Source organism: Centrocercus urophasianus, unplaced genomic scaffold (genome assembly GCF_019232065.1).
Source record: "Centrocercus urophasianus isolate 14NV4802_14NV808 unplaced genomic scaffold, USGS_Curo_1.0 seq_781, whole genome shotgun sequence".
NCBI lineage: Eukaryota > Metazoa > Chordata > Aves > Galliformes > Phasianidae > Centrocercus > Centrocercus urophasianus.
The window spans coordinates 1-12,209 of record NW_024885401.1 but is presented as its reverse complement, the minus strand read 5'-3'; the positions used below and the strand labels follow the sequence as shown (position 1 = coordinate 12,209).

Below are 12,209 nucleotides of genomic sequence, written 5' to 3'. Positions count from 1 at the left end.
GGGTGGGGGTTGTGCAGGGGGGCAGGAGGGGCGGTCAGGGTGTGGCAGCAGCCAAGGGGCCTCCGGTCATCCCGGCTCTGACCCTTCCCCCAGCGCTGCCCTGCAGACCTGGGCCTCTTTTCACAGAAAGGGCTGCACGTAGAGTCATGGAACCATAGAATTGCTCAGGTTGGAAAAGACCTTAAAGTTCATCAAATCCAACCATCCTACCCTCACTCTAACAACCCTCCATTAAATCATGTACCTGAGCACCACATCATCCAAACAGTCTTTAAGCACATCCAGGGATGGTGACTCCATCGCCTCCCTGGGGAGCCCATTCCAGCGCTTAAAAATCCTTTCTGTAAAGAAGCTTTTCCTGATATCCAACCAAGAGCCAGCCTCCATTTGCAACACATGCATGGGCCTCCACACGCACCTCTCCCAGAGCTGCCCCATGACATTTGCCAGCATGCAGCCCGAGGCCATGCAGCACAGGGTTGTTCCAGCAGCAGAGGCACCACGGGCTCCACGAACACTGAAATGGACTTTAACCCCATTACTATGACAAACCACGACCTGGGCCTTTTACTTTCCATTTTGGGGCCAGTGGACCAGTTACAAGACCCAGTTACACCCATCAGCTGTAAGGTGACAAGGCCACATGCTGAGCTGCTGCACAGGGACTGAACAGCATCGCCGCTTTCACTCTGGTCCTGCTTGCGTTCACATCCGTGAAGAACAGGGGAAACATGCTTTGAACTCCAGGGTTGTCTCTGCTGCATCTGATGTGGGCTCAGAAAACAGCAAAAGCTCAGCTCAGAGGTGTCCAACAGTTGGATCCTCCCCCAGCGAGGGGAGATTGAGGTTGGATATTGGAAAACATTTCTTCTCCCAGAGCATGACGATGCAGTGGCACAGCTGCCCATGGTGGCGGTGGAGTCACCATCCCCAGAGGGGTTCCAGAGCCACAGAGGGATGTGATCAGTGGGCATGCTGGGGTGGGTTGGGGTTGTGCTTAGAGATCTTGGAGGGCTTTTCCAGCCTGAATGATTCTATGATTCTATGACAAAGCTGGCACGAACCACATCTTCCCCGGGTTGAGGAGCTGTTCAGGCACCTCGCAAAGCGCTCTCCTGTGCCGCCCCTGGGAGCACAGCGCTGGGTGCCTTCCCAGGAGCAGCGTCCCTGCGTGAGAGTGCTCACTCTAAACAAGTGGAGCTACCATTGCATGAAGTATCAGAAGAATGAATTATTGGTATCTGTAACCAGTGACATCCAAGAGGCACGGGGCATGTTGAAGCAGCAGCAGGAGGGGAGGGTGCTCGTATGGCAGCAGAGCTGGAAAGGGGCTGAGCTCCTCCTCAGAGCCCTGGGCTTGCCTTCCTCCATAGAATCACTGAATCATTGAATTGTTTAAGGTTGGGAAAGATCAAAAGATCACTAAGGTAAAATCCAGCTCCGCTGAGCACCACTTATTCAGTGTCCTCCTGGCCTTGTACCAAAAATAAAGGAATGGGAGGAAAATCAATCAAAAGAAAGAAAATGCTGAGGGAGACCTTCAGCCTTTTAATACTCTCTTCCCTTCTAGTTGTATGCATTATTTTACACCATGGAGTAGATCTGAATCGTGGATTAGAGTTGCCTACATCTGCCTTTGGCTGGTGATACCTGAGCACGACTCTCACTGTGCCCAGACACCTGCAAGGAAGACAGCGCTTTCTGTCTCAACACAAAGTGTCTTCTGTCCTTGTGACAGCAAGGACACCCTCCTTCCACTGAGCAGAGTGCTTGAGGAGGGGCCACGGGGCCATGGGGGCTTTGATTCCAGCAGTGAGTCAGAGGAGGAGAGGGGGATGCCATGGGCAGGGATGGAGCAGGGACAGCGGTACAGACTTGGTGCCGGGGGTTCTTGGTGCATCCCCTCTGTTTCCCCTTAGAAAGCAGCACGTCGTGCCAGCTGCTTTTGCTGCCCCGTGCTCATCTCAATAGGATGAGTGGTTCTCCCGTGCCAAGAACAACCCCCACCCTAGGGAGCCCTGCTCTGTGCGCATTTAAACACCTCTACGGTTTGCGTGCAGATGGCATCAATTGATTTGTGGTTCCAGAACATCATTAATAGTTACCACTGCTGACAGGATTAATCCCCCTCTCCTCCCCCACCCAGAACTGCAGAATGGGCAGTGCAGGGTGAAGAAGCGCATAAACAAGGTCTGTGCAAGTCTTGATAGCAAAATGTTTATCTGCAACCTGCCCCCACCCAGCTGGCTGCTGGGCTAGCATGAGTCAGCTCCTTTCAGGGAGGCTGAATGCCAGAAATGAGCCAGGAAGGATTAAAGCCTTCACTTTGTTTATTCTCTCTTAAATATATGATTCCTCTGTGTCAGTAAGAAAACTCATTTCCACAGACATAGCCCCAGTGCAAACCTCCCAGAGCTGTGCCTGCCCAGACGTGGGCTTGCAGGTTTGCTTTCCAGAGACAGATCCCACAGAACCCCATAAAACCCCACTGAGCACAAAGCACTCCATAGAGCCAACCCTGCCCCCCTGAGCCCCCACCGTGCCCACGTCCCCCACCCCAGCCCCAGGCTGCACAGGGACACACAGACAGCAGATGAGTGTCACTGAATGGACTTTATTGGCCTGTCACAAGCTGTCAGCCTCGGAGCATTTCTGCAGGTGCATGCAGTAGCTGTAGGGTGCTCCGGGATCTTTGCTGCTGGTGCTTAGTGGTACTTGCGAGCCAGGGCGTGGGCCACCACACGGACCAGCTTCTGCCAGGCAGCCTGGCATTCAGGAGTGAAGTCCTTGCTGAAGTGGGCGGCCAGGACGATGATGAGGATGTCACCCAGGAGCTGTGGGGATGGGAGGACCCTCTGTTAGCAATGCCCCGAAGCCAGCCCCTCTCTGTGCCAGTGCTTGCACCGGCACCAGGGAAACCCACCTAGGCTTAAAGATGACCCTATAAAGTACAGCCCTTGTTAAGACATACCTTAAACTCATTAATCCGTTTGTTCAGTCTAAACATCAAAATGTACAATGTGCAAAACACACCAGTTCCTGTCTTGGCTGAGCTGCTGGGCCCAAAGCTTTCCATCTCACCCTGTCGGGCCATATTTCCTCCCTCTGCTACTACTATGAGAAGAGCCACAGGCTATGCAGAAATCCTCCATTTGGCTGCAGGAGGGAGCTCCGGGGAGTGGGCAGCACAGCCACACTCCTGCTGGCATGTGGGACCTCCACCACCCCTCCCATCTCACTGCTTGGCTCTCAGCATCCAGCCACTGTCCCTTGCTCCTCGCCCATCTCCATGCCATGTTGCACTCTTGCTCCTTCACTTTCCCCTTGGCTCAGACTTCTTTCCACTCCAACAGTGGCTTTTGCTTTGCTCTCCCATCCATTTCTGCACTGCAGCCACCTCCTCACTGCCTTTCCTTCTCCTTTGTATCCTCACTGTCACCCACCCATCAGCCCCTCCGTCCCCTTCATTCCTTTCTCACTGCTGCAGGTTGGTCCCCTTCCTCTCTATGTGTCTCACTTCTGACCCCAGCCTCCAATTCCACCTAGGGGAGATCTATGGGGAACACCCACACATGGGTCCTAGGGGACACAGGGGAATCTCCTCTTGGAGATGCATTGGGGTGGGACCCAGGCAAGAGCACGGCTCACCCTGAAGTTCTCGGGGTCCACATGCAGCTTGTCACAGTGCAGCTCGGACAGTTGGGAGAAGGTGTTCTTGATGTTGTCCAGGTTCTTCACAGCATCCCCAAAGGAGGTGAGCACTTTCTTGCCATGGGCACGGACCATGGGGTTGCCAAGGATGGCGGTGGGGCTGGAGAGGTTCCCAAAGGACGCAAAGAACCTCTGGGTCCAGGGGTAGACAATCAGCAGCCTGTAGGGAACAGAAGCACACACACCTCCAATTGCAGCCATTTTTCCCTACCCAGGGAGCAGCTGAGCCGGTGCCCATAGCTGGACCTACCTGGCCAGGGCTTCGGCTCCGCAGTCGGCCACATTGACCTTGCCCCAGAGGCCGGTGATGAGCTGCTTCTCCTCAGCAGACCAGTGCACCATGGCGGCGGTTGGAGGGTAGCGTGTGGCTGTCGGTACGGAGGAGGTCTGGGCTCTGCTCCCGCGGGGATCGCACGCTGGTGAGCGGCCGTCTGCGTCCCCACTTTTATCCGCTCCGCCGGGCCCCTCCTCTTCCCCGTGCACCCCGCAATTGGCTGCATCTCAGGAGGGGCCCCCAGCCTTGGCACCTCGGGGGAGGGAACGCGGCATCAGGGTGGGGCACAGGGCAAGGTGCCCAGATCCGTGGCCACACCACCGCCCAGCCCCCCCGGCTCCCCGCTCTGCAGCTCTGTGACTGCGCCGTACATCCCCATACATCCCCATGCATCCCCATACATCTCCATACACCCCCATACATCCCCATGCATCCCCATGCATCCCCATACATCCCCATGCATCCCCATACATCCCCATGCATCCCCATACATCCCCATGCATCCCCATACACCCCCATACATCCCCACGCACGGTGTGGGCATGGCACCGTGTGCCCACCCCAGTACTGTGAGCTGGGTGCCCCTCACACAGTTCCAAACCACAGCACTCCGCCTTGCTTGAGGCAGGAGACCACAACTTGGGTCTGTTGGGTCCTTCCTCCCAGCACACCAACCACACGCATGTGGTTTCTCTCTCTTCCTCTTCCCGCCAGGCTTGGGTTCTCCTTGTTCTTTCCCATCAGCTATTGAGCAGCTTGCTGACTTCGGGGTAGCACTAAGTGAGCTGGGGGCAGCAGGGTGCAGAGCTCCTGCCTCAAAGAGCCTGCAGGCAGAGGGAAACAAGGTAGGCTCAGAACACAGAACACAGAGATCACCTGCATGGCATCAGTGCACGGGTGATCTAGGGAAGGTGGGACACACTGGGTACACTGGGGACAGCCTCACTGGCAGCAGGAAGGCAGCACCTGACCTGACCCAGTGACATGCAGTGTGTTGGGAGAGCTGCCTGGGGCTGCCAGGCTGCAGCCAGCAAGCAGGACTGGAGCTGGACGTAATGGGGCCAGGACCTGCTGACCCAGGGGTGGATGGCCATGGAGCAAGGCACTGGCACAGGCCATGGGCTGTGGCTGACACTTGTGCTCAAAGATGCACCAGTTCTCTGCACATTTGCTTTGGAAAGGGCTTGGTAGAAGGGCTACAAACAGCTGAGTTGGGTGCGTGCCTGCACTGTAGCTGTGACTTCTGCCTTCTCCCTGATAACAGGGCAGGAGGGCGTGGGTAGGAATTCTTTGTGCCAGGATCCAGAGGTGTCCCCGAGCTGCTCTGCAACCTTGGGCATGCTGCGAGCCAGATCTGGGCTCAAATGGGGATGGGAGCCTGGAGAGCACCATCTGCACAGTGAGGGGACTTCAGGGAACTTTTGCTGCTGAAAAGCTGGGTGTAGGGGCAGTGAAACCAAGTGCTCTGTCCTTTCTGTGTGTGGAATGATCATTCTTGGAATATTTTTTTGCCATAATAGACTCCTGCGACTATTAAATTCTGCCTTTAATAATTTGAGAATTATAACAATTTGGACAAGGGCAGAAAACCAGTACCATAAAATCACAGAATATCCCAAGTTAGGAGGGACGAAAAGGATCATAGAGTCCAACTCCTGGCTCCCTTTCATGCTTCCTTCCACCAAAGATGTTACAAACAACACACCTCATCTCACTGCAACTGCACGTTTTTGTGCAAAGACTTGTTCCACTCGAACTCTGGAAGTTTACAGCATTAAATGCAGGGATGTTGCTGATGCCTCAGTGCAGAACCAGTGTCCTGTTTGTATTTTGGGGTATGTTTATTTGCTCAGGTCTTGAATGCTCCCTGTGTTTATCCAGCTTAGACAAATCTCACCTGCAGGAATTCATGGAAACAAGACATGTCCTGCAGTACCATGTATGTGAGCACCTCGTTCCATTCCCAGCCCCCACCCTGACCCTACAGAGAGGCAGAGACTCTATCCTGACTGCAGCAGTGTTTATTTGGCAGTTACAGCCCAGAGACCCCGAGGACTCCGGGAGCATCTCCATGTGGCTCAATGGTATTCGTGGGCCAGTGCATGGGCCACCACACGCACCATCTTCTGCCAGGCAGCCTGGCTGGCAGGAGTGAAGTCCTTGCCGATGTGGGAGGCCAGGACGACGATCAGGATGTCCCCAAGGAGCTGGCAAAGGAGGAAGAAGAGAAGCCATCAGCCAGTGCTCTTCCCAGCTCCTTCATAGCACTCAGCCATCCCAGGGCAGTGACAGAGATCCATCACGATGCAAGGAGCCCATTTCCTGCAGCCCATGCACTGTTCCTGGCACTCTGGCACTCGCTGGGATGCTGGAACGTGCTGTAGCCCCCTCCTCCCCAAACACCTTCTCTACACCGGCTGTGCCAGTGACCCCTCTCAGCTCTGGATGTGCTTTTTCTCTCCCTTCGTTTCCCCACTACCTTGGCTCTCTTTGACTCAGATCCCCCCATTCTGTTGAAATGGCTGTGTCTATTTTCTGTCCTGGATTAACCATTCCCTCAAGCTCCAAGCTCATCTCCTCCCCACCAATCCTGTCTTTGTTTCTTCTCTTCTCCTCCCTTGCTGCTCCAGGCTGATGTTGTTTCTCTCCATTCACTCTGCAGACTGCACGTAAATCACCCCACATTTTGTGCTCCTCCACCCCACCAGCGTGCATCCCTCCTCTCGCACACCTCAGTCCCATAAGTGCTGCCTGTTCTCCCCAGAGGCTCACCCTGAAGTTCTCGGGGTCCACATGCAGTTTGTCACAGTGCAGTTTGCTCAGCTGGGCAAAGTTCTTCTTGATGTTGTCCAGGTTCTTCACAGCCTCCCCAAAGGAGGTGAGCACTTTCTTGCCATGGGCACGGACCATGGGGTTGCCAAGGATGGCGGTGGGGCTGGAGAGGTTCCCAAAGGACGCAAAGAACCTCTGGGTCCAGGGGTAGACAATCAGCAGCCTGCAGAGAGATGGGGCACACAGGAACACACCTCCAATTGCAGCCATTTCCCTACCCAGGGAGCAGCTGAGCCGGTGCCCATGGCTGGACCTACCTGGCCAGGGCTTCGGCCCCGCAGTCGGCCACATTGATTTTGCCCCAGAGGCTGGTGATGAGCTGCTTCTCCTCAGCAGACCAGTGCACCATGGTGGCAGCTGTAGGGCTTGCTTTGGGCTTCCCTGAACAATGAGTAGGAAGTGGGGCCAGAGACTACCCATGGATTTTTATACACTACTCACGGCTTGCCCTAATCTCAGTTGACATTTCCATTGGTTGCGTCTGGGGAGGGAGCTGAGCTGCAGAAAGAAAGATAGCAAATTTGGATGCTGTCCAAGGGGAAAAGGGGGCCCATGCCCCTCTGCCTTTGAGTAGACCAGCTTCATTTCACACTCATGCTCTCGCAGCCACGGCCCTGAGTGCAGGTGAAGCTCCCTGCACGGCCCTTCCATGGCCACAGGTTTCCAGTGTCACTGCCAGTGCTCGAGGACTGATCTTGTGGAAGAGATCCAGTGAAATGGGCAGTGACGTCAAAGAGCTCACAGCCTTTACCTTGGCCTTGTTTTCAGATTCTCAATGGTGCTTTGGTGCCTGCACTCCTGGGAATCCATCGTGAACAGCTCCAGGCATCATCAGCCCCAAAACTGAAGGATCAGAGGCTTTCCGGGAAACGAGAGCCCAGTGCTTATCCCAAATGTAGGCCTCATGCTTTGAATTCAAGATTCTCCTTTCTTGTCAGCACTCATAAAGAGCTTCACAGCTGTTGTCTCTTCCTATTGTCCATAATTGTTGCCCACAGTAGTTCTCCATAGTTGTTCTTTGTGTTGCATGGTTCTCCATAGTCACCCATAGCAGTTCTCCATGGTTACTGTCCATAGTTGTCCACTGAATCAAAGTGTTTTTTTTGGCAGCAGGAGAGGCTGTCAAAAGAACAAGCAAACACTCTTTGCACTGTCATTTTATAACGATGCACCATGGGATGCTCTGTTGCACTCAGTTATGCAAGTAGCCTGCGACAGTGAGGAGCTGAGCCCTGCCTGACTTCAGCTGCAATTAATTGGCCACCTGGCCACAAACTGCACTGTTTTACCAATGGCAGCTCTGGTTATGCTGACTACGTGTGAGCAATTTGTTCCTGCAAATGCTTCCTCATTTGGTGTAGACATGAAACGAGGAGGTTGCAATGACAACAAATTGCTCTATAGATGCAAGGTGCAGATTCCTTGCAAACGGGGTGGGATGGTGAGCTGGTGGCTGCCGTCCTGCAGCTCAGGAGCTCCATCCCACAAGGGCAGATCCAGACTTCCAACCCAGGTGTAAGAGGAGATACTAAACCAAGAGATGAAGAAGCAGCTCCTGAGGCTTGCTGACCTTCACTTGATTTCTCTTTTGCTCCTGAGTAGAACCTGAGGCTGCATGCCCCCCTTTGCAGCAGCTGGGCTGTGGTCCACAATGAGCTCACAGTGAGGTGGATTCAAACTGGATGGTGTCTGCAAGACTGGCAAGAAGCATTCAGCTCTTTCTGCCAAGCAGTGAGATGACTGAGGGATGCTCAGCAAAAAGCAAAGAACAGCTCAGACAGTCCCAGCCCTGCACTCTGCTTTGGAGGTCTTCTTCAGGGATGACTCCACCTCATGCATCTCTCTAAGTCAGAGCTCATTTGCACTCACATGGGACAGATTCGCTTCACCCACAACCCTTCCCCAGCATCCTTCCATCCTGCTGTCTCCTTTGGTCTGATTAGAGGAGCCCCATGTGTGGTTCTCAGCTTCTTGGTGCACGCTGGGCAATGCCAATTCCACGGACAGGAACTCTCCTATTTTACAGAATCATAGGATCATTGTAGTTGGAAGGAACCTTTGAGGGCAATTGAGTCCAACTGCCCTGCACTGCACAGGGACACACAGCTCCATCAGGTTGCCCAGGGCCTGACCCAGCCTCGCCTGCAAAGTCTCCACGGATGGAGCATCCAGCTCAACTCTGGGCAGCCTGTTCAGTGCTCACCACCCTCACTGTAACAGAGTTTTCCTTACATCCAACCTAAATCTCCTGTTGTGGAGCTTGAAGCCATTTCCCCTTGTTCTGCCAGCAGACCCTGCTCAGGAGCCTGTCCCCTTCTCTCCTGTTGCTCCCCTTCAGAGCTGACAGGCTGCTCTCAGCTCACCTCGCAGCCTTCCCTTCCCTTCTCCATCTGCGCAGCCCCAGCTCCCAGCTGTCCTCGCAGGAGAGCTGTTCCATCCCTGGATGGTTTTCGTGGCCCTCCTCTGGATGCTCTCCAACAGCTCCACGTCTCTCCTGCACTCCGCATCTGGACGCAGGGCTCCAGGTGAGGCCTCACGGCGCAGAGCAGAGGAGGATCACCTCCCCGACCTGCTGGTTGCTCTTGTTTTGCTGCAGCCCAGGATGCAGTCGGCTTTCTGGGCTGTGAGGGCACAGTGCTGGCTCACGCCCAGCTTCCATCCATCAGCACCCCCAGGTCTTTTTCGGCAGGGCTGCACTCAATCCTTTCATCCCCCAGCTTGTATCGCTAACGGGGGTTGCCTTGACCCCCAGGTGCAGACCTTGCACTTGGATTTGTCGAACCTGACGAGGTTCAGCTGGCCCCAGTGCTCAGCCTGTCTGTGTCCCCCTGGATGGCATCCCGTCCCCCTGCTGTGTCACTGCGCCCCGCAGCTCGGGGCCATCAGCAAACTGCTGAGGGTGCACCCGACCCCACTGCTGACATCACTGATGAAGATATTGAAGACATTATGGATAAATCATCCTGCTGGCAGCAAAAGGCAGCTCACAAAAGAAGCAATGTTTGTTGGTCACTCTGATTGCAGCACGCAGCACCCTGCGCCAAGCTTTACTTATCAGCAGCAGTGGCAGATGAAGCCTCTGGACCACAGCCAGTCACTCTTCTCTCTCCTCCAGAACTCGCAAGGGCTTAAGTTGACAGCTGAAATCCTGTAAGCATCTTTGCTCCCTGTTTGTTTCTGTGATGGCCAAAGTGAGGAGCATATAAACAGGAGGGGGAATGGCTGTGTGCAAGGGTGGGTAGTGATAGGACAAGGGGGAATGGTTTTGATTCTGTGACTGTATGATTCTATGAAATAATGCTGAAATGCCATTTGCTGGTGGACAGGAGGGTGTTGTATTGTAGGAAAGCTGTTCTGGTTTCCGTTGGCTTTTTGCTTTTTCCCCCCATCCCTGCATCCTCTGCCTATCACTCAGGCTGGATGTGTGGCTCACAGGGGTCACAAGTGCAAATCCCTGCTTTATCTGCAGGAAGGCAGGAAACACATTCCTAAATCACGAGTTTCTTCATCTTTCCCTGCTGCTTTTTAACTTACTTCTGAATAAGACTGATGTTCTTAGACAGAACCCTTCCATTACAGTGAAAAACCGTTGTTCATTAAGCCAATCTGAGTCAAGATTGTCTGATCCTATGTAAAAACTGCCCTCGGCCCCTGCTCTGCAGACATCTACATCTTCTTGCAGGGAGCATCTTCTGCTCAGAACGCCCAAGGCTCCTGGAAAGAGCATTTTCATCTGATACAGAAAACGCTTTTTATCACCTTGAGGATACATTTTTCAGTCTGAGCCGCCTTGAGGGAATCTCTCCAAACCTCTACCCTTGCACACACTGCAGGCTGAGAAGCGTCCGGCCCTGCAGCTCTGCCTTCTGTGCAGAAGAGGTCAGAAATATTCCCTGGTGATTTCTGCAGACTGAAAGCACAGCTTGGTGGGCTGGGACGTGCCAAGTGCTGGATGAGAGGCCTCTGTCCCCACGTGTCCCCAGATGTCCCCCCTTTGGCAAACCTGACTGTCTTTTTAGACCATGACACTCCCCAGAGCCCTGAGCCCTCTTTCCCTTCTGGTGCCCCTTCCTCCCACCCTCCCCACAACAGGAGCACACCAAGCAGTTCAGACAACGTGCTTTTTTATTGACTCTCACAGCTGTGTCCTGCTCTGGGAGCTCAGTGGTACTTGTAGGCCAGGGCATGGGCCACCACGCCGACCAGCTTCTGCCAGACAGCCTGGCAGGTGGGGGTGAAGTCCTTGGTGAAGTGAGCGGCCAGAACGATGATGAGGATGTTCCCCAGGAGCTGCAGGGAGAAGGGAAGCAATGCGGTCAGCACGGTGTGGAGCATCCCCTGCCCTGCACAGGACACGGGCTGCAGCTCTGAAAGGTTCAGAGATGCTCTTTCTGCAGGAAAATGTCCTGTGCTCACCACAGACACCAAGATCCACCTGTTCCGTCCTTGTCTCCCACCTGCTTTCTCCAGCCTCTCCACTGTATTCCCAAAATGTTCCTGAATTTGTTTTTTTCCTGCCGTGAATCCCCATGCCTGCTGGAGCTGGGGCTCAAGTCAGTGCCACGTCTGTCTGCTGCATCCCCAAAGCAGGGGCAGGAATGGAAGCCAAGGGCCTCATCCAACCCCCACAGCCACAGCCCACCCCTGCACCCTGCTCTCCTCTGCTCCCCCCAGCCCCCCTCCTTCATCTTCTGACCTTGTTCCACACCCAGACCTCTCTGACTCTAATCCCAGCCTGCTGATCTCTCCCCATCAGCACCCAGCCCCTGATGATCCCTGCATCTTCATCCCACATTGGCTTTTCCCTCTCCTCCCATATACGTCATCCCTGAGGCACGGTGTGCCAAGGAGAAACTGCACATGGCCCTCGTCCCCTTGACCCTCAGCCCTACTCAGCCTCTCACCTTCCTTCTGCTTTTTTCCAACCTCCAGGCACTCAGAGCATCTCCCTCTATCTGTCCCCAGATTTGTCACAGCCTGGAGCCCCTTCCTTCAAATTACTAGATGCACAGCCTTCCCTCTCTCTCTTAAGCACTTTCCATCCAAGCCAGCCCCTTTCTCTTCAATACCTAAAATATCTGCTACTTAAGTTCCCCCAGAACCCTCCAGGCAATGCTCCACAGGCCGGAGGGACAGACGGACAACCTCAGCACAGCTCACCCTGAAGTTCTCGGGGTCCACGTGCAGCTTCTCGCAGTGCAGCTCCGACAGCTTGGCGTAGGTGTTCTTGATGTTGTCCAGGTTCTTCACGGCTTCCCCAAAGGAGCTCAGCACTTTTTTGCCATGAGCACGGACCTTTGGGTTACCAATGATGGCCGTGGGGCTGGAGAGGTTCCCGAAGTTATCAAAGAACCTCTGGGTCCAGGGGTAGACGATCAGCAGCCTGCGGAGA

At 54.4% G+C, this 12,209-nt stretch overlaps 2 protein-coding genes across 3 annotated transcripts; both read right to left on the bottom strand.

The window, feature by feature from the left end:
• Positions 1 to 2,641: 2,641 nt before the first annotated feature.
• On the bottom strand, positions 2,642 to 7,195 carry LOC122171042 (hemoglobin subunit beta). Of its 2 annotated transcripts, none has more exons than XM_042838370.1 (3): positions 7,075 to 7,195; positions 6,758 to 6,980; positions 2,642 to 2,834 (listed from the first exon to the last, which is right to left on the bottom strand). In XM_042838370.1, exons 1-3 carry the CDS (start codon positions 7,164 to 7,166, stop codon positions 2,706 to 2,708), a joined length of 444 nt encoding a protein of 147 aa, XP_042694304.1. In that variant the 5' UTR covers positions 7,167 to 7,195; the 3' UTR covers positions 2,642 to 2,705. The 2 variants fall into 2 exon arrangements, with proteins under 2 accessions (XP_042694304.1, XP_042694303.1); XM_042838369.1 differs by lacking the exons at positions 6,758 to 6,980; positions 7,075 to 7,195 and adding exons at positions 3,649 to 3,871; positions 3,962 to 4,151.
• Positions 7,196 to 10,963: 3,768 nt separating this feature from the next.
• Positions 10,964 to 12,202, bottom strand: LOC122171043 (hemoglobin subunit rho; the record flags this gene model as incomplete). The annotated part of the gene is made up of 2 exons (XM_042838371.1): positions 10,964 to 11,107; positions 11,978 to 12,202. Coding segments are annotated over 2 exons (354 nt in total), but the record flags the coding sequence as incomplete, so codon positions are not given.
• Positions 12,203 to 12,209: the final 7 nt, after the last annotated feature.

Bases quoted from the DNA above. Each gene is read 5' to 3' on its own strand.
- LOC122171042 (XM_042838370.1), bottom strand. From the start codon at position 7,166: ATGGTGCACTGGTCTGCTGAGGAGAAGCAGCTCATCACCAGCCTCTGG. The intron at 6,981-7,074 runs GTAGGTCCAGCC...ATCTCTCTGCAG, and splicing joins GGGGCCGAAGCCCTGGCCAG to GCTGCTGATTGTCTACCCCT. The intron at 2,835-6,757 runs GTGAGCCTCTGG...CCATCCCCACAG, and splicing joins TGGACCCCGAGAACTTCAGG to CTCCTGGGTGACATCCTCAT.